The 22,141-nt window shown below is 44.8% G+C and overlaps 1 protein-coding gene across 1 annotated transcript; it reads left to right on the top strand.

Moving 5' to 3' along the window:
• The first annotated feature begins 2,133 nt into the window (after window positions 1-2,133).
• On the top strand, window positions 2,134-20,644 carry LOC115329451. The gene is made up of 8 exons (XM_029991052.2): window positions 2,134-2,259; window positions 5,144-5,181; window positions 8,778-8,859; window positions 8,957-8,985; window positions 15,472-15,526; window positions 16,796-16,839; window positions 18,444-18,537; window positions 20,373-20,644. The coding sequence occupies exons 1-8, from the start codon at window positions 2,205-2,207 to the stop codon at window positions 20,513-20,515; spliced, it is 540 nt and encodes a 179-aa protein (XP_029846912.2). The 5' UTR covers window positions 2,134-2,204; the 3' UTR covers window positions 20,516-20,644.
• Window positions 20,645-22,141: the final 1,497 nt, after the last annotated feature.

Here is a 22,141-nt window from a genome sequence, read left to right as displayed (position 1 = left end):
TTCAGTTTATGTTTCCACTTATTCCGTTCGCTTCACTTCATCATTTCCAGAGCAGGACAGGTTATTGTCACGTTATGTGCCACTGTGCCCTCCTCCCCAGCATAGGCCTTTGTGGAGGCTTGTCAACGTCTGCTTCAGTAGTTCGGCATCTCGGTAAGACGAGAGAAGGTCGGCAATGGCGGCCCTAAACTCGCGAGTGAAGCATCTATTCACTTTGACGCAACCCGAAGGGTAAAATAAACTTTTTTTTCTTAGCACAGGACGAACCTCTTAGCGTGCTTAACATTGCTTAACTGCAGCTTCTTGCGAATACTTACGTGTTGACGAAGCTCATGAAGGCGCTTTCTACAGGAAAAAAAAAACATTTTTATGGAACCAGGTGGCAAGAGCCATCAAACGGTGGGGTGCATTGTTCACGTACGGAATACGCGCAAATCGATCCAGCCTCTTGTTTTTTGTTGCAGAACGCGGACGAGTAAGGTTAAAAATGAACCTCTGCGATGTATTCCTCAAGAGCTCCGTTAGATACCCCGCATTTCCCAGCCTAAATTTTTTCTCCGATCAGTAAGGATATGACTTTGAAAGATACGTTCGTCGTTCCTTGTTCCGAATTTGTTTCGGTGTCGAGTTGATTCTGACAGCACGGAAATAATGTCATGGTTCGTTAGAAACGCCATCTTGCCACATGATATTCCCAGCGAACCTTTGAATAAAACCGCTAGTACTGCCGTGTCTCACCCATGTACAGAGCTACTAAAACTGAACCCGAAAAAGACACACGAGCATGGGCTTTTCACCAGGACATCATGATGTCCCGAAAATAGATTAATCACGTTTTCTGTGACTCAGGATGGAGCAAAGTGAACAGAATACAAAGAAACAAGAAGGGCAGTTATGTATGCTCTATTCTGTCGCTGCCTGTTTACACCTATACTTCATCTCACAACTTGTGTGCAGCTCTGTGAAAAACACCGCAGCAGACTGCTGCTGTCCAAAATGTCCCATTTTGGCTAAAAAAGACCTGCGCTACGTCTGAACGGGCACAAAACCACGTTGTACATACTCCCGTGTTCCCTCCCCCCCCCCCCTCTCTTGCCTCCGCACACACACAAACACAACATTGCAGATGTATTTTCAAGTGAAATACAAAGCTTACGGTAAGATGCAATTGATCTTTCTGTTAACAAGAAACGAGCGCAGACCACGCCTTTGAGTGGCAAAACCTCGAAATTCAACTCCTTGACGCCATATAGGAAATATAAACATCAAGCAGGAGTCATTGAACCTTTCAATAATGCGGCTGTGACGTTCATTGAAAAACAAAATTAAACTATCAAGACACTATGACATTAAGCACTGAAACTTTGCGTTTAGTTGCTCTTTGTCGGATATCCGACGTCTATGTGATTAATTTGACTAAGGTGGTATGTTTCTGATCTTGTTTAATTTTTATTCAATATGTAGACTATACCAGGGGGTTCATATCATATGAGCGAATGACATTTTAGCGAACAGCGACATTTGAGCGAATCGACGTTTCAGCGAAAAACGGGGGCGTGCGTTAACCCATCCGCCGCGCTGCGCTTTACGCCACTTCGCGGCGACAGTCTGCGGCGGCTCATTACAAAAATGTGAACCCATTTGGCCCACCCAAAAACGCCACTTCGCGGCGTCCGACTATTCGCTAAAGTGTCATTCGGTGGAACGTGGGCGTTCGCTAAAACGTCATTCGATCAAGTGAGTGCCTCCCCCATACCAGGTATGACCAGTGTGTCAATATTAAAAGACCACGATAAAGAGTACGTAAAGGAACGCTCCATATAAATGATGCTCAACTGCTAAGACAACTTTTATCATGGCCGATGTGTATTACGAAATGGATAGAAACCGAAAAGTGTGTATATGTGTATATGGCGTCGCCAACACGTGACCTCGGAAGCAGGCTCCCCAAGACGCGGTTTCTGCAAATGTTATCAGCATCAGCGAGCGTCAACAAGAGAAAAGGAAGACTCGCGATACCCGTTACGAACGAAAAAACACAAATAAAAACGGCTCAAACGCAAGAAACATTATCTGGAGACTTGCACGCAAAGCTAGAGCCACTCTGTCGTTCTTTTTGGAAGCCTTTCATTTGGCTCCGTAGAGTCACGCGACGACCGTTGAGGGAGCCTGGTTTGGCACGCACGAACAGTTATTTTCTAAACATGGACGCGTCATCGGTTCTTCTGGCCATAGCCTGTCTTTGCGTCGCAATTTCCAGTAAGTCTGCTTTCATTCTATTGACGCCCGCTTTTCTGTTCTACATTGTGAAGACCAGCGTAGTCTCCCCAGTGCTGCAGCCGCCCACTGTGAAACCAGCCACCATAGCAACAAGAAGCCACCCTCTCCCTACTCCGTTCACCTTTAAGCTGAGACTGCAGTCAATGCCACAAGCACGAGAGCCCGAGGCCACTGCTTTGCAGCGTTTTCCGTAGAACGAGCGCTCGCGCTAAAAATGCGTTTCAAAGCCAGCAGCACGGACTAGCTAGCGCTTGTAGCTTTTGCTGCAGTCTCAGCTTAAGGGTGGACAAAGTATAGTAGTGCAGTAGCGCACTGCGATAGTAGGTGACTTCTTCTTGCGTCTCAATAGCAACAAGATGACAACGGCAGTTCTCACCTTATGAGCGACTATTGACTTCTTTTTTTAGCATAAGTGCAGGGCTGCCAACTTGTAAAGTCAAAATGTCCCTAGCAAACGACTGAAATTTTCCTATTTCTGCCGAAATTTTCCTTACTTGCCCGAAAAATTACATAACACTAAGTATTCGTTGTTGTTGTTGTTGTTGTTTTTATCACTTCCATTGTTACGATGAGAGATATATTATGTAGCCTTTACGTCTCGAGTATGTTTCGCAAAAATGAGTTTATCGGGCCAAATACGTGTCCAAAGCAAATCTGGCGAGATGGAGTGTTACTGCGAGAGATTCAAACTGACGAATGAAACCTTAACTTCGTCTTAGATGTTATGCACTCCATCAGAACATGGTACTGTTTAATAACTTCAGTAACGCTCTTTATAATAGTTAGTCCAAAACAAAAGGTGCAACACAAGCCAGAGTTCTCAAACGCGAACACACGGAACAGGACAAACAGTAATTAACATTTCGTGCATGGCACTTCACGAAATATTACAAGTCATGGTAAGTCTGTATCTCCAGACAGCGCAGTATTTCTTCGTGTTCGCAAGCTTTCATTTTCGAAATCGCACAGCGGGCCTCTCAGAAGCTTCCACTTGGCTGCTCTCTTTCTCCATAGTTTCTACAGGGGAAATGATGAAAATAGATGAAAATTGTTTTTGCCGGAAAAAAAAACGTTGTTCGAGTGATCCTCAGTGCTTCCAGATGGTCGCACAACAAATTGCCAAACGGCTGGACGAAATAACCTTAATGTAGCCAAGGACGCTAATATGCAATGTTATCTCAAAATAAAATCATAATTGATTTATAAAATTACAGATATATATATATATATATATATATATATATATATATATGGTTCCCAAAATGTCCAATGACCTAGCAAGATTAACCTTATAACCACAAATACCTGAATTTTACCTTAATCTAGTTCGCTCGGTAATCTTGTTACCTTAATCCCTCGGGTCGGCAGCCCTGCTTGCACGGGACATCGTCGCATCCCAGTGGTGGTCGTGGTGGTCGTTCTGACTCGTTTTAGCCGAGAAAAATTAATTCTATGGTGCGAAATTTTTTCTGCAGAAGGTATACCCAGTCAGCAACAAGGCCATGACAATGGCTGTCGATGTGACGTCAATCCAAGCCATGTATAACTGTTATACCTAGAACGCGTCTGCGCCTGGTGTGTCGAGCATCTTATCTCACCCGTAGATCAAAAGTTGTTCCGAATGTCCAGAGGTGGCAACAATCGACGCTAAAAAAGCGGGTGTGTCACGCTGTCGGATGTCGCGATCCTGGCGGTTGGTCGTAGAAATGCTGGCGGAAAGCACGAGGGAACGCGAGTGTCGCTTTTGTCGTGGCATCCCAACTCCTGGCCTCTGAGGCTTCCGTGGAGATTCAAGCTGCAGAGCAACCTGCGGGAAAACAGGCCATATCCACCACCGTTGCAGTGACGGAGGGAGATACTCGATTCGCAGAGCGATCCTGGTAGCGACACCGACAGGGTCGCGACCGACACCAACGTGACACTTCTTGACGTCATCAGGCTGAAATCGAGGGACCGCCTTTTATGACACGGTGAACAAACCGTGTCGTAAAGATGTACTAGGAACCATGGTAGAACAAAGCGGTGAACACACCAGTCGAAGATGCTTTCAAAGAAGCATAATATAACTATACGAGAGACCGTTTTCAAAAGTCCGCGCCAACGCCTTTCCGCCATTGCTTGCTCAGATACTCTGAGCATGTATTCGACACGAGGCCTGCGTCATCATTCGGTGTGAACTCGGCTCCGCTCGTATCTAAAAACGAGTGTGACGTCAGTGTTCGACGATGACTCGGATCCATTCAGGCGCTTCGGGAGAAAATCATGGTTACCGCCAATGTTGCTTGATGATCCTCTGAAAAGGGTTCAAAGGGAAGCAAAGGTTACAGGTGGGAGACATATGGACTTTGGAACGTGCATCTGTGGCACATACGCTTGCGCTAAAAGGGTGTGTTTCAAGGCGAGAAATATGCGCTGGCACGCGCTTCTTTCATGTCATGCCCAAGTTTGCTTTTGACTAGTGATGCTCACATCCTGAGGGTCTGAATGTAAAGCCCCTCGGTGTGGTTGGACAGAGCCACTAATTAATCTAATTGTAACCACACTTCAGCTATTGTGGCCAGTTATCTGCATGAAGCTTCCTGGTGCTGTATCTAAACCTCGACCAGTGGCATTTTCAAATCGTAACTTCGCCGATTGCACCTGCTCTGAACTAAACACCAAGATGGCGACGCCAACAATAAAATCGGGGAATGCCGTGCCGACATTCTAAGTCTAGCACTTGTATAAGCGCGAATTTTATCGAAGGTCTTAACACGAAGGTGATTGTCCTCTTCTGGTTTGTGGGCTTTATATTTATAACAATGTCAGAGTTACTACCTCATCAAGCTTGCATAAAAATTTGTTTCGTTCTTTTTTTCTGCAGGTGGTGTCTTCGGGCAGACTCCCACGTCCTGTGAATCAGTCAGTGCTTCAGAAACTTTTTCACTATTTTATCGGTAGACCTAATTTGATCGGCCACAATCTGCATCTGTAGAAGCTGCTTTTTTGGCACTAAATATGCTCTATGTTAGAGATTCCAGCATAACGGAAGACACCTCGCGGGAAAACGTTGAATTGGCCGGAACAGGTCCTTTCGCGATTTTCTCTCATCTCTTGGGGCTTCCGTGATTCCATGTTATCGGTGACTGACCCCATAGCCGGCCGCCGAAGTAAAGTGAGGGAAGTTGCGTCAGTTAAATCATAATTGTGTTGTATGCTTAGCGTTAATGGGCGTCTGGTGTCCCAGCTGTAGGAAAGAAATTTAGCCAGTGCAGTACAACCGCTAGCGTCGGGTATTTAACAGGTACCACGTCGTAGTAAAACACGAGCGCATGCCGGGACGATGCTTATCCAGATCGAAACGGGCAAGGGTGAGGACGTTGGGGAAGATTGAACCCAAGATCCGTGGGTTCTGCAGAGCGAGCTTTCGGTTCACGCGCTGCGTGCTGCGGTACCCCGATGTGCTCAAAGAAACAACAAAAACACCATAAGACATTTCACACTGTGAAGGTGGATGACCAGCGAAGCTGTTCAGCACACGACACAAACCCGCGCCGAGGAGTCGGAGGAGACTAGACACGCGCGACGGGACCGCCACCGCGGGAGAGCGAAAAGAAAGGAAACTAGGCACGCACGCGCTTGAAACGACGACAAAGAGAGCGCGGTGAGGGCGTGGACATGGCCGACGCGGGTCGCACAGCGGAAAATCTTTGGGAAACCTTTATTATCTACCCGAGAGTCTACTGATCTTGAAAACGGTGCCTATTGATGACTAATCTACTGAAAATGCATATCCAAGTGATGAGACGCATAAGCTTCTGCATAGAATGAAGTGATTTTGCGTCAAATTCGGAACCTGAGTTTTTTGTTGACGTACACGAAAAATCTACGGAACCCTTGCCATAAACAGCTTCGGTGAAAAAAAAATGGACGCGATGACAGAGCCGCATGTAAAACGAACCTTGGGTAAAACCATGATCCACCACGACCCATGTAATAAGCCGCGCTTTGCGTTGCTTCTCACGTCGTGTGAGGCGAAGAACTGTCCCGGTCATTGTCGTTGCTGTTGTATCAACGTGTTGCCTATATAGGTTGCTCGGAACGCAACGTATACGCAACCGCATGAGCCAGACATGGAGCATTTATTATCGTTCATCAGCTCGGTAGAAGAACAGTAGGTAGTTCTTTCGTCACTTCTCCAAAGAAGGCCAAGACAACATCGCCGCAGGTTTGAAACTTAGTGAATACAAATCGGGGCAAACATTCATCAAGCCAATGCTTGCCTGGCGAAACCCGAGCGTTGTGCACTGAGATGGCACATGTCACTGCACAACTTGTTTTCGACCGCGGTGCTTTCCAGAGAGTGGCGAACCTTATAGGCCGCTGGAGTCGCGAAGATGGCGATTCAGGAAGATCTTCCATAATGGCGGTCACCGACCCACCATCACCCTTGCCAAGTTCTAGGTTCCGCTTCATCGCCATAGGGTGCCAGTGTGCGAGAAAATAAATCCGTGTCTTTCGGAACTGGAAAATAAACTACGCATTGCCGAACGTCTCCGCCAAAATCTAGCCGCTATAGCTGTTGCGTCTAGATGCAAATGTCTCTGAACATATCGTTATCCGAACCAAAGACCTCTGCTCTTTCTGACATATATTAATGACATCTGCTGAAATATTTCTTCAAGCTCTAAGCTTTTTTTGCAGACGATTGCCTAACATACAAAAGAAAAATGAGGATGACGAAGATTATTTTAAATTTCATCTAGACTTGGGCCGCGTGTCAATTTGGTGCAGCGACTAGCGAATAGAGCTGATTGTAAATAAAAAAAAAAGAGTTAGATTTTGAGAAAAAAAAAAAGAAGTATGGTCTGACACTGCCAATCAACGAACTGATAAAACAGATGCAATCCGTTATCTCAGTGTTATTTTTTCAAGCGACTTACTAAGAAATGGTCCTATTAATTTTATAACGAACAAGGCGAACAGCATGTTGGGATTTTTATGTCGTAATTTCCATCATTGCCCAAAAGAACTGAAAGGAACTTTATATTATTCTTTTTTTTTTCAGTCCTGGAATATGCATGCATAGTTTGGGACCCCCAAACTAAGAGCCTATGAAATAAATTAGAACGAGTACAAAGTCGCTGCGCCAGATTTGTCTTGAATAATTACACGTTTAAAGGGAGCGTCACGGCTATGAAAGAACAGTTACTCTGGCAACTGCTCTCATGCAGACGAAAGCATTTAAGATTAAAACATTTTTATTGTATATACAATAATAAAACTTGCATCAATAAAAAAAAATTACATCCGATGTTTTTTCTACGTGCCAGAAAAAGTTGACCATCAATACAAAACTGACACTATAAACTCTTGTAGATTATTTTTTATTCGAACAGCATTATAATGGGGAATATGCTGAATGAAAGTGTGTTTCCTTCTGTATTTTTACCTGAAATGTTTTTTGATAACCTCTCTCTGCAATAATGCCTCCAAGGTAATCTCAATAAATAAATAAAAAGGTATGTGCTACTCCCGTATATTTTCAACAAGAAAATGGCGGCTAACGAGTCCCTCTAATACATGGAGACGAATGGCATCTGCTATCCGGAACGAGCCCGCTTTTTTTATTTAATTTTTTCTTTTAAATTGTGTGTAGCTTGTAAATCAGATAAAGGTAAGTTGTGAAAATTTGCTAATGGGTCTGAGTCGGAAGCACTACATTTTGGACTGAGACTGAGCGAAATGCGGCGGAGCACCCGCTCGTGGCACATGTCGCGCTCAACCGAGCAAACATGAAGAGAAACTTTATGTGAAATATATCTGAATCCAATATTTTGAAGTCTTTGCCGGACGTCAAAATGCAACCTTTGCACATAGAACAAGAACATATATGACAGCGCCGAAAGTATTTTCAACACGATGAAATAAAAAGCGCACAAAAAAGCACGACAAAAAAAGACACGTACGGCAGACAAGCGCTTTTTATTTCAGCCTGTTTTGTTGTTTTATAGCGCTTTTGATTTCAATAAGAATCACTACCAACTAGCCCAGCTTTCAACCCTGCTGTAATTTCAACACAGTGGCTGTTTAAGATGTTTAGTTTTGACTGCTCACAAGTCTATATATCTATTCATTTTTAATGTTTAAACATAATCCTTAAGGATGGAAGTATTATTGCATGAGCAAACACAAAAAGTACATTGATTATTAACATCTATTCCTTGTATATTACGCGCAAAAACGGTAAATTATTCCTTCCATCAAATTTCGTTTTTATAACCATTGATCATAACTGTATAGCCGTGTACCTTTTCTGCATACTAGGTTGTTTTTTTTTTTTTTGTCTATTCGTTGTCTGTACATCCTCCTACCTGGGACCAGAACGTTGCGTATAGTCTCCTCTAAATAGAAATAAAAGTAAAACTGATGACAAATTTGGGTGTTGTATATATGACGAGCCAAAAACGCTGCATAGCGAAGTGTGCGTTTCTCTGACCTTTGATTCATTCTTTCAGGACGCGGATTGTATTCGAGGCCAAAGATGTGTGCTGCACGGCAACTTCTCTCAAAGTGCTAACTGCGAGACGTACCACACGTGTGAGTCATTAAGTTCACCCCTTACAATCGTACACACCTCACAAAACCCTTTTTTTCATTTCCTCACTTTTTATTTACGGTAATCTTTTATTTACAGGTATTCCTGTCGCTAACGACGGTTGCACGGTAAGTCTTTCTTTTGTACCTGTCACGTTTTCTTATTGGCTTGCGCCCCATTAATATGTTTGTATGCCGGCGTAGCACCACCGAGTATACCAACTTCCTTTGCCAGCTACCTCAATATTCACTTACGAAACGAGATTAAACTGAGGGAAAAAGGGAAAATGCTCCCTGGGACATCGGGGGGGGGGGGGGGGGGGGGGGGGGGGGCAAGCTCTAACTGGAACTATTCGTGGTTAGACGCGGAGCTAGCTGCGTCTAACCACTCTTCAAACGCGTTCCAGTGCCAGACACCGGCGACTTCCATTCGGGGTTCGCGTTCCAACGACCTCAAACAGTGCAGTGGAGTCAAAGGCAACTAACTAGTTTTGCGCCTCCACTATAGTCTATTTCACCTTATGAAGTACCGCAGGAAAGGCCACAAGCGCGAGCTCCTAGCTCTGGGGCAAATCTCGGCTGCACAAGCTCTCGTGCATAAAGGGCAGCTGCCAACGCTATGAGCTCGTGCTTCTAGCCTTCGCTGCGGTACAACATAAGGTGAAACAGAGTATAGTCATTCCAGTCAGAGTTCGGCGCTCCGACTTCCGAGGACGTGCTCATCACCCCCACCAGTCCCTCAGTGTCACTCCTTAAATAGACACTGACAAATAGTCGTCATAATCATCATCATAAACGTCACAGTCAATAAACGCAAGGCGTAGAGAGTCTCGAGAATCCAATGTGGAGCGCAAGTTCGTCTGCTTCTTTAGTAAGGGTTGTGGTGGCGACAGAAAGCCGAGCCCTGACTGGCTCTCATCGAAGGATAGTGGGTAGACCTCAAGGCAGCTTGCTCTGAGGTTTACCCACTGTCCTTCAATCAGAGTCAATCGGAGCTCGGTATTCTGACGTCCCCACAAACGCTGCAAAAGAAGCAGACGAACTTGCGCTCCACATTGTCGCTCCGTCGTCAGTAAGATTGCGGAGACTACTGCGTGATGCAGGGTAAAGTCCCCAGGCTGGCACAGCTAAAGATCTCCTCTTTTATGTGAGCTACAAGACGACACTTGAGGCAGCTCAACATTCCGCTGTCTAAATGTATCTGCAGCGCAGTTACGTTCACAACCCAGGAAGCCTGAACATAATACGTGCAGCCCCGCGTTACTTTCTTTTTTTTTTTTTTTTTTTTTTTAAGCTGTCGGACATTGATATTGTCGCTCGAATATACGCCAACTTAAATTCCTGCCTTCACGTCGTGGCGGTGGCGCTGCTGTCGGTGCTGCGCTTGCGCCGTCGCTTCACCTCGCTCGAATCTCGTTTCTGCGCACGTGAGATGCTCACACCTGAGGCGGGCAAAGGTGTGCCTGTTTTGTAAAACGGTGTGTTGATGTATACACGGTTGGCGTCTTTCAGCGCTGCCAGTGCTGCAGCTAAAGAAACGCGCAGCGCGAGACTAAAATACCGATCTTACCAGTCAGTTTGACTACGCCACCGCTAACACAATGCATCGAGGGAGCTGTAGTTTTTCTGCATGTGCGATAACCCCGCTGGAGCTCTGCGCGTGTAGAGTACGAGACGGCACGAGCCCTCGCATGCACGGCCACCTACCTCTTGTGAACTAAAGTTATGGCGGCGACACGCATGCGCCGAACACTGATTGAGAACGGTCTGTTATGATAACGCCTTTTGCTTTTGCGACGATTCCTTCTTTGTCGTTCTTACCGGCCAATGATGCAATCCCATCGACTAGCGCAACACATGCAAGTCCTTAAGCTGTTAGTAGACTTCTATGCTTCACTCGAAAAAAGGGAATCGATTACAATTACTTGCTCTTGTTTAAACAAAAATTATTCAATTAAATTACTTGATTCCTCAAGGAGAAAAGTATTTGGCCGTTACTCGAAAAAATAGCTTTTACTTTTTCAATTACTTAATGTTTTCAAAACGACAAATGTTTCCGCAAGTTCCAAAACGGGTCTCTTGTACCGTCCATTCGGATTACATTCACGAAACTATAAACTACTTACCGTCTTAATCTACCAATTTCGGTAAACCATCCTCCTGCCCGACACTTGGTTCGAGTCTCGAGGATTCCTTGGTACAGAAAGCAGTTCAAGCAAAGGGCGCAGTTAGGAGGGGAGGGGAAAAGAGTAACGACTGTATAGTAGTTCCAAAATTGATCGAATGACTGATTACTTCCTAATCAATGTAATAAAAGTGATTTCAAAAGTTACTCGAAAAAGTAACCAATTACGAGTACCTTTATTATTTCTAACCAGTACGGTAGAAGTCTGTCGCCGTCAGCTGCTACAGAGTAGGGCGTACATAACCTACTCGAGCAAAAGAAGGCCAAAGCGAGTGAGAATCAAGGGTCCCAAAATATTGAAAGAAAGCATAAATGCTCGCATACGAGGTCTAAACAGGGTAACAAAACACGAGACTCAGGAAACCCGAACCCGAGACTCCTGAGTCTCGGGTTTTATTACCATGAATCATCACCAGCTCGCTTGTTTTTTAAGTATTATTGCAGTCTAGACAGGGTTTCCTTTTTAGGCTAGGCAGATTTGTTTCATGAAAGTCGTGGAAACTACACTACTGTGGTTTTGTGAAGGTGAGTCGTGCGGCCAGGGGGACATGGTATGGGGGCCCAATTGTTCCGGTAAGTCGAGTAATCACCTAAACAGTGTTTATTAACTTATTTTAATTCGTGAAAATAGACACATGGTTCCAGTTAGAAACCTGCTGAGCGTCATGTGAAGACCCCTATACCAGTTTTTTTAGAAAGCCGTGGGAAGCACCGGCCGCGCGCTAAAATGACCAGTCGTGCAACAGGCACAAGGCTGGGGTGAGAAAAGTAAGAGACGGAGAAACAGCGCGGGCGCCTTATTTCATCTCTAGCCTCGGTCCCTCTGCACGAATGGCCACTTTAACGCTGCACCGTGCATCCCACATGCTCCAAGTTGAACCAATATTGACTGATTTAGTGGCCTTTGATGGCGTTCAGAAAGTTTCTAATTAAAGTGATATGTTTATTCTCAAAAATTAAAGCTTTAACATATTTTTGGCTAATTAGCCGACTGATAATTACGATTAGCCCCTATGCTACGTTCCCCTGGCTGTATAACTTATCTGCAAGAACCGCCTGAGTGTATAACTTTCAGGGCCTTTCTTTTTTGCTTAAACATCTTGTATATTTATTTCCTCATTTATGCATTTATTTAACCTTAAGCTGTAAAGTACGACAGAGGGGATTAGTATATAGAAGCAAGAAATTACAAAGGCAAACTGGACATACTCTTTTCATTTCCCTGAAAACAGAAACGTATCACAAATTGCCCCGCCATTGTGTTGGTACGTGAAAAGTTGTTGGTCTAGCGCCAGCAACCTCCGGGCATTTTCTCTTGACCTGTGCCTCCATGCCTTTCCACTCCTTTGACTACACCAACTCCTATCCACCCCATTTACTCATTGACTCATTCACCCATTAACTCTCACCGTCGGGTCGGCCCGTGTCCAGACAGTTAGGGGAATGACGGGTAGCCGGTAAACTGAATTTATCTGTAGGTCACGTGGCGTCAATATTCCCCCCGCAAAATCTAGCGGGGAAACTGAATTCGCTTAAAGGTCCCGTCATATGTCACGTGACGTCGATCCTTTTTTTTTTCTAAATTTAGCGGGGAAACTTAATTTGTGTTGCGTTCACGTGATGTCAGTTTTCCCGCTACATCTAGCGGGGAAACTGAATTTGTGCGCCGGTTACGTGACACGAAGTCATGTTACGTCATTTTCCCCGCTCAATTTAGCCGAGAAATTTGCAATTACGCCTTTTTGAGCCTTAACTTTGCCTGAAAACTCAGACACGTTGGACGTTAATCGGACTAAGGTGTATTTTTAAAAAAGCAGACACGTGCTAGTGTCGTTGCATTTTTAAAAGATGGAAAAGGGGGGAGGGGAGTTAAATATAGCAATTTACGAAGGTGCTAGGACTAATAAGAGAAGAGGTGCATTCTTGTGGTACGTGTAGGATAACACCAACCTTGTTTCGGTGAGATCTAAGGCTTCTTAGAGATGGGAAAAGTAATGGGGGGAAGGGCGTTATATACTCGATATTGTATTGCTTCAGAGTAAATGATTGCGTAAATATTGTGAAAGAGGCACGCAAGAGCGTTATACTGCCTATACGTAAGGCAAGCTGTGGCGAAAATGCCATAGAGGTTGCAGTATATATAGCGGCACGACTGCTGTCGGAAAGTAGTCAACCTGCCTAAAGAAGCGGTCCCACTGCCTGATACATCGTATGAAAGACAGTCTGGGCACACCGGGGAGTTTTAGGGAACCGTTTTTGCACATCCGATACGGTACGGTGGGCCATCCGGTACGCACTGCGCATGCGCTATCACAGAAGACTCGCGCATGCGCAGTTCGTACCGGAGGGCCTATCGTACCGCATCCGATGAGCAAAAACGGTTCCTCTAAAACTCCCTAGTGTCTAATGCGTGTCTCTCTCTGTCCCACTGGTCATACACGAAACTGGCTGCGGACGTGTTCTGAGCATAGGTGTGTAGCAGGTCAAACACACGCTTCGAAGGTGGCTCGAGGCCTGTCCGCGGGTAATTGTCAACATGTCTGCGGCCAACGCCGTTTCTTTTGTCCAATGTGCGAGCGGTGTAACTGCGGCTTAAAGGATCACTCTGATGACATTTGAGCTTCTCATTTATTTATGTAATTACTTCATTAGTGTAGTTTGGGCTGCTCGGGGGAACAGCTATAGTAGCCACGAAATATTAACCAATCATGGCCACAACTCAACGTCCGGTGGCGACACGGTGTGTTAAAAACGCGCGACCAGTGACGTCACTGGTAACCATTCTGCGAATGGCGGTGTCAGCGAGAGCCGTCCTAATTATTTTTTATGCAGGCTAAATAGCGTGTGTCACTTCTTAAACCATCGTTATTCTTTCAATAAAGCGTTTTTACTGCGCGAGAAAGAAAGAAAATATAAAAGAAATCTGTTTAAAATGTGCAAAAACAACAACAAAAAAATAAGACGCCCGTTTTTTTTTTTTACTTTTTTCTTTTACCAATAAGGCGAAGGAGAAAAAATCTTTGAGGGCGCTTAAGCTTCGCCTTTAAGGGGGAACGCGATGGCGTTATCGGGTCCGTTCACATCGCCTTTTCCTTTGACGTGCAACCGTACCTTGCGGGGCCTATAGTCAGTGGCGTATCAGGCTTGCAATCGGCAGGTTATGAATTCGAATGCAGTCTAAAATTCTTCAGGTTTTTCTTTAGGGCATATTACGTAATTTATAAAGTGAAATCATTTGAGACATGCGGCGTCCTTTTATTCCCATTACATGCCATGTTTTCTATTCACTTTCGTTTTACGTGTGTGTTGTGGGTCGTTTGAAAATCCCGCGCGAGGTCATGTGGCTGTGACGTCATGACCCTATCAACCAATCAGGATTTTCCCTCACGACGCCACCGACGCTGGCTTTCCTGCGACATGAGCTCCTTAACGCTATCATGTTAATAAAATGTACATGGCATCTGAACTAATTCCCGTATAAAAAACAAAAACAAAATTTTGGAGGCGTGAGTGATGCATTGCGCACGCGCGATGGCTCATTCAAAAAAAAAAAAAGAAAAAAGAACAGTGGCCCACCCAAATAAAAGAGAAGTGGACGAGTGGAACAGCGTGCTGTGATTGAGGGTTTCTCTCCTGATGTGGGCAACGCAGCGCGTCACAGGGCGCTGCGAAGGTTGCCGTCTGCCGCACAGAGGGACCCAACGCGAACGCAGGCAACGTGGTTCTCGCAAGCGGTACGGCTGTATCAGCAGATGACGGAGCCGCGACCCTCACTCTTCCGATATCACCTCACGTGCGCGGCATGAATGCGCACGTTACTGTCTAGAAAGCTCCATTGGCTAGCCGCTTCGCTCCAACCCTCCAAACATTGACTTTTTTTTTACGTCAAGGAGGAAAAATGTCTGTTTTTTTTTGTAATTTTAATTCGCTTATAACTGCCAAATTGATTTTAATTTTGGGAAAACAACATTTTTCCGCCATGTTCCTACGTTTGATGAGGTCCGGTAGAGCGGAAATTTCAAACGAGTCAAAAAAATTATCAGAGGGTCCCTCTAAAGCTTCTAAGCGACGGGAAAGTTGATGGGAGGTATTTACTTAGACTTGATGCAAAGTGTATGGTAGTATATTTGGCGACACAGGCATAAACAAGAATACTGCCTAGTCAAGGCAGTATTGGAAATTTTATAGAGGTTGCGCTAGCACGACGGAAGTCGTCGGAAAGTATTAATCGTGCTACGAATTTGGTTCGAACATTATCCAATGTCGTAAATTATTCGAGGGCAGGGTCCCCGATGTGAGCTGCGTACTCATGCCTTGATAGTAGCAGCGCAGCCACATCGCTTCATAAACAGCTCCTACTAACTCTGGTTCGCGTCGAAGTGTCGTTTCTTGTCTGACTGCCAAACGTTTCCTCCTTCTTTTGTTTACAGTGCAATCCTGGGTATGCGTGCTACATGAAATTTTGCATTCAAGCTCCTTTCGAATGTGAGTATCCACCAATGTTTCACCCGGTAATTTCCGACAAAGTTGTTTTTATTACTTTAAACAGGGACATTACGAACTAGTAGATCCTTCACTAATATACTATGAGCAATAAAATCAAAAGCTGCGCCCTTCTTAGCTGAACCTCACAAGAACAGTACTCGATAACAGCCTTCCGAAAGGAAAAATTAAAAGGCCGCAGCCGATGCTTGAGAGCCCATGAAAGCAATGATATACCCTCTCGTTCTTTTGACATTTCAGGGTTTTCCTTTAGAGTAGACTAAAGCCACTGAAGCTAGGCCTAGAGTATCGGCCTTCCGTCCCCCGATCTGCTAGTGGGCACCGCCATCTTGGTGCTAAGTGCCGAGCACACGCAACTGCCGATCGTCATGATGCAAAAGTGCGACTTCATCAGCATATGTGATTCGATGTTAGGAAGTCAAGTAATATTGCTTTGCTCTGTCGCGAGCGGTTTTACCCATTCCGGAGGACGGAAGTGCGTTTCCTGTCATTTCAAATAAAGCTTCGGATAACTGGCAACCATGATTTTAAGCACCAAGATGGCAAAAGTGTCGTTACTCTGAAGCGTAGCTTATTTAGTGGCTTTATTAGTGGCTTTAGAGCAGACGATATATGTTGCAATCATAATCAGTAGGTTTTTTACATTGATTTTAAGTTTGTCAGGATCTTTTTATGAAAAAAAAACTTGTGTTAGGTTGTTTTGTTGTTGTTGCTGTTGCTGTTGCTGTTGCTGTTGCTGTTGTTGTTGTTGTTGTTGTTGTTGTTGTTGTTGTTGTTGTTGTTGTTGTTGTTGTTGTTGTTGTTGTTGTCGTTGTTGTCGTTGTTGTTGTCTTGCGCCCTGGGGGTAGTACGGGCTACTATATATGGAAGAGGCGAAATTGGTTGACCAGCTAATTAACTCAAACATTTTATTTAACGATTTTAATTTTTATTTTTGGGAGCATAAAGTAGAATCGATGCTCCATCTCATTATGAAGTAAGGTGTAATTTTTATTAAAGAGTTCGTAGTGGGCGCTATGAGGTGAGAAATATATCCAGCTTGTACACAGTTTCAAGCTGAAACTTAGTGTACGACGAGCGCTTGTGGCGTCGATCCCTCCACACTGCGCGTGCGTCGCATACTGCTGACGTCACCTGCGGCGTTGACACGTGAGTCGCGTCTCGAGAGCGCCACCTTCCGCGAGGTGACGTCGATGATACGATGAGTTCATGCTTATACTCGAATGTACCCGCCATCCTTTTCTATTTCAGGCTTGGTGCTTGAGGACCTGAATTCACGCTGTGGTGGCTCCGAAGTAAGCATCATTGCGCAAGAGCTTAACGTTGAAGATGTCACGGGGGCTAAACATTATATTTAAGTGATGTCAACTTCGACTCCTTATTTTTACGGCAGAGAATATCACTTCAATCCTAATTTTAAAAAGATGCGACATGTAGTGAACACTTGTTTACAACACAGACAAATGAATCGATATAAAATACCGTGAGCAAATATGGCAATTTGTTGCAAGAGAGTTTTATTAGATCGTCTCGATAACTCCGACAACTGTACCCGATAATGATATGATGTATGTGAAACGAAGCCGGCAGACTATCGGGTCAAGTTGTCGGAGCTACGAACAATCCCCTAACACTCTCTATTGTGTAACCTTTTTTTACTCGAAACATTGGTATGTCAATGTTCACATCAGCCGTTTGTAAATTGCATTTTTCGGTAGAACGGTTCAAGGTTTCAGGAGTTAAGTGCGCACCAAAGTACGGAAGAGACACTGCGTGTAGACTGCCAACAGCATTCCTACTCCGATTCTCTTAACAAATAATGAAGCCCATAGAGGTGGTCTAATTGCGCACTTTCAGCATTAAGTCATTCTTAGGGTACTAAAATGACAAGTAAGCAAAGAAAGTATTGGGTGGTATGATATATTAGCAATTCCAAAAATAAATTTAATATGAAAGTTCGGGTGAAGGACCCAGAAAGCATGGATGCTTCAAGTAAACTGCTATACGTTCTGTTGAAGTATTGCACAACCGGTAATTTTTTTTAAGGTAAGGTGTCAATGCAAAAACAAAGACATAAATATAACTTGTTGAACCCTACGACAAACATTTTTTTTTTCATAAGTCGTTGAAACGGATGTTAAAAAAAGCGAATAAAAACTAGAAAACATGTTTTTCTTCAAAACAGTAGGTTTCTTGATTGGTATATAACCCGAGACGGAGGTTTACAAGTAGGGACAAACAAACGTCTCAAATGAGACGTCTCTTTGTCCCTCTTTGTGAACCTCCGTCTCGGGTTGTAGAATGTCTTATAACAACCAGCTCGCCTGCTTAGTTAAGATGGCATCTTTTGGTTATATTACAAATATAACTATGCTCAAAAGAACTGATAAATGCTCGCCTTTGGCTGAGGGGGAGGAAAAATAATCATGATATCAATTGAAACGTATAAAACGTTATGTTATACCCACTCAACGAATATATCATATTGTCCCGTTATTTTCCTTTCGCGAATACTACAAATACTACTCTCATGGGCAATATTGTAAAGAAAGGGGGGGGGGGGGGGGGCTTGCCATATTGCCCATGAAACAATGTAGGATCAATATATAAATATAATTTAGTTGTGGCTTTCGATAATTCAATAGAAGTTAGAATATATTTCGAAATATTCCTATGCTCCGTTTCACTTCAGTGTGAACGTGGCGGAAGCTACAAAAGGGAGCTTCGTGCTTTCAGCTTCCCTGCCAAGCACGCACGCTCGGGCACCGTTCAGGGCCACATGCTCGGGCTTGTAGCGTCGGCCTCGCGTCCGCTTAAAGTGAAACGGAGTATAGAACTCGCGTAGGTAAGCAATTGTATTCACGTTTCCACCACAAAAATGATGTAAGTGTTGTTTCAGGGTCCCAAGTGCTCGTCAAACGAAGTGTGCGGCTACAGGAGAACGTTCCTGAGTTGCATCAAGTGTCCCTGCTACGGCACGCACGAAGCTGTCTGTGAGCTGAACATTCATCTTACCAACAGTTGTGTTCTAGCTACTGTATGCTTAAAAATGTCTTACTAGATACTGTCTCGCGATGCACTAACGAACGCCGATCACTAGGGCTAGGAGATTTACTCACTTATTCGGTAATTCGGAATTTCTCCAAAAGTCATCCACATCATGGTATTTATTACAAAAAGAAGCGCAAGTTCACTTCCCCTGCTCTCTGTCAGTTTCTCGGCACATTGATCGTTGTTCGGAGTATGAATGATTGTGCACAAACGTATCAGTTTCATGTATAGCGTTTAAATTTGTATGAATGATCACTACAAGACCGACACTTAATTTGTATCTGACTATACACAATAACGAGGGAAAAAAACAATAAACAAAGGCAAGTCTTGAAGTTTACTTTTTTATTAGTCAATTTAATATTTCTTCTAAATACCACAGCGTAAGATATTTGACACTTCACTGCAGGTCCGGTATGCTCATTGTCCTTTTCATTGCTTAGCCAAACAACGAGACACGAATGGTGTCTTCCCAGTACATAATTCGCGAAAGTGAGCGGCATTGTGTAAAAAGCTGAAACTTGTGCCCCTTTTTTAGCGTCTACTCAAACCTTCGTTCGCAGACACTCTGTTATTGGCAACACAGAGCAACATATAGAAACACACTTTACCAAAAAAAGAGAAGGACCCGAGTTTACAGTGCAAGTCAAGGTTTGCTTTTTCTGGCGCTGTATGCTTTCAAAATTCATAGAAAGAAAGGTAACTAAACTTCACGTCTCGTCACTGACAGCGTAAAAAGTATCCAGGGCGCTTATTATATTCATGCTTCTTGTTTCTGTTATGAGTTCTTTAGCGCCCTTGTCTGCTGGCGCCGCAATCCCATTGGTCGCGAAGCGATATATTAAGGCATATTCGGGACTCGCCAGCCCGGCATGTCCTAAACCGTAGGTGACTATACGGAGAGAAAATAAGAGAGACGGGGAAGATGAAAGCGTGTTGTGGACGTCAGAGCGTCAAGCTCTGATAGACGATGCTCTTGTTCGTTTTCATTGGAGGGAGACAGTTGCAGACACAAAGGCAGCTAGCCTTTGTGTGTACCCACTAATGCTTCCAATCAGAGCGCGGCCCTCTGACGTCACCGCACACTAACATCTCCTCCTCTCTCTCTCTCTCTCTCTCTCTCAGTTTCTCTCCCTATAATAATACCACATCGTTCTGTTTATTTGCTGGGGTTATGACTGCACTTTAGCCGTAGTCATTGTGCTAATACATCATACAAAAGAAAGAGTGCAGACATTCCCTGAGGTGTGTTTCTTCCTTGTTTGACTGCGCGGTCACATTGGGCATACAAAAAAAAACTCTCTCCAGATATCATAATAATATAATAATCATTTGTTTATTTAATGTGCCCAACTTACAACCACGCGGGTCTTCACATTGGCGCACACAAAACAAAAAGAAGAAACACAGCACACGCACAGCTTAAAATGTACTAATTAGCATTGCAACAAATAGGTCGCACATTTCACACAAAATGTGATAGTTTCAACTTTTAACTAGATGTTTGAAGCATACAGATGCGCGAAGCAAACGTGCTTCCAAGATACTTTGAGGCGTGTGCGCAGATACCCCTGTCATTTTGACTGTAGACGGCGTGTCTTTTGTTTGCTGTATGAACAGCGTGACAACGGCCAATGCAACGGCTTTTGGCCTCGGCAAAGAGTTAGCTTTTTCTGTAATCGTAGGTATAGGAATATGCTAATGCCTCGGGAAATGCATTAATGGGTGAGAATACACTATATAGGATGCGCTCGTTCTTGCATGTGTGTCGATGCAGGTGTGCCCAGAGATCCTGAAAACACCTGTCACCGCGACAGCATGGTCCAGGTGGAAAGAGACGGAACCTCGGGCTACGTCTGTAAGGGTTGTGCTTCGCCTGCCTCGGTACTGACTGCCCGGAATCGCCCTTCTTGCAAATGATCTTTGCAATAGAAGAACGAGATTACAAGTCATTCCTCGTTTTAGTTTGGCACTATCATTATTTTTGTTTTGTTTTGTTCTGTAGTCATTAAATAAAGATGCGGATGTACCCGGACGAGGTAAATGCTGCGCAAGTTGGTTCAACGTCCCTATATACTTCGGAGTTTGGACGTCTTGAGAAATTGAGAGATCAACAACTTGTGGGGACCTTAGCCGAAAACAAATGGCCATATCTGGACCGGCTTGTCAGAACAGCGTCTCAGCTGAGATTAGGTGAAAGAAAGCTCTGCAAAGGCTGGGGCGCGCGAGCCTCTTGAGATGCGGTTTCAGTCCCGCTCAGCCGTTGCGCTGGCTTTGGAATTGCTTTCGTCATTCAGTCTCAGCTGTGACGCTGTTTCTAGCAAGCCGGCCAAGGTGTTTCACTACAGTGTACTAGAATATGGGGGGGGGGGGGGGGGGGGGGGGAAGTAGTGTTGGGACCGGAGCCGGTCGCGTCAGGCGAGTGATGCATAGAGTTATTATATAATTTATGCTAGAGGTTCAACTGGCGCTAGTGTGGGGCTGCAAATTGAAGCAGACAGCAACCATGCAGTCTGGAATTGACTTCCGGTAATGCATTTATATGGGGGGAAAAAGCGAGTGCATTTTCTCTCTGCGCTCGATTAAAAGAGCAAATATCACGAATAATTTGTACGTACTAGGCACATTGGACCATTTCTCAGTCACGCAGACGAAATAACTGGTCAGTTACGGCGTTTTTATTTTAAATTCGTGGCATGAAAAAAGGTGCTAAAACTGCTTCGTACATGTATTTATGTGCACTGTCGGACACCGTTAGCGCAAGCACGGCGTCGGCGCTTTGTAGCGTGGGGAATATACGTGCCAAACGAACGAAGGACATGTGGAAAACTAAGAGAGACTGGAAGAACTACGCTGGAACACTGGATAAGTAACTCCTTGTGCATGCAAATGATCAAAATAAATTGAAAGCCACGTAATATAGCCCGATTTCCAATAAATAACTACTGTTTCGTTTTGGAGCGCAGCTCTTAGGCGCCCGTTCCTGGCTTGAGCGGCGTCGCCGTCGCCGTTGGCGTCGCCGACGCCGTCGCCGTCGCCGTCGCCGTCGGCGTAACCGCGAGTAACCCTCGTAACCCTCGTGAGGGTTACGGGGGTTACGAGGGTTACTTTCACGAGGGTTACCCTTACGAGGATCACGAGGGCTACGAGGGTTACTAATCCTCGTAGCCCTCACGAGGATTACAAGGGTTAGTTACCCTCAAAAGGGTTACCCTCACGAGGGTCACGAAGGTTATGAGAGTTACCCTCACGAGGGTCACGAGAGTTACCCAGGTCACGTGACCCCCCCCTCCTGAGGTCACGCGACCCCCTCCCCCCGAAGTCACGTGACTCCCGTTGACGTCATTGCCACTGATGACGTCATCAGTGACGTCACTGATGACGTCATCGGCATCCGCATCGTCATCGTCATCATCACTGATGACATCATCAGTGAAGTCACAGATGACGTCACCGGCATCCGCATCGTCATCATCACTGATGACATCATCAGTGACGTCAATCATGACGTCATCGGTATCCGCATCGTCATCGTCACTGATGACG

The sequence above is a fragment of the Ixodes scapularis genome, unplaced genomic scaffold, assembly GCF_016920785.2.
Source record: "Ixodes scapularis isolate PalLabHiFi unplaced genomic scaffold, ASM1692078v2 PGA_scaffold10__122_contigs__length_95168666, whole genome shotgun sequence".
NCBI lineage: Eukaryota > Metazoa > Arthropoda > Arachnida > Ixodida > Ixodidae > Ixodes > Ixodes scapularis.
Note: the sequence above shows the minus strand (reverse complement) of the source record. Positions and strands in the feature narration are given on the sequence as shown.

Bases quoted from the DNA above. Each gene is read 5' to 3' on its own strand.
- LOC115329451 (XM_029991052.2), top strand. From the start codon at position 2,205: ATGGACGCGTCATCGGTTCTTCTGGCCATAGCCTGTCTTTGCGTCGCA. The intron at 2,260-5,143 runs GTAAGTCTGCTT...TTTTTTCTGCAG, and splicing joins TCTTTGCGTCGCAATTTCCA to GTGGTGTCTTCGGGCAGACT. The intron at 5,182-8,777 runs GTCAGTGCTTCA...TCATTCTTTCAG, and splicing joins CTCCCACGTCCTGTGAATCA to GACGCGGATTGTATTCGAGG.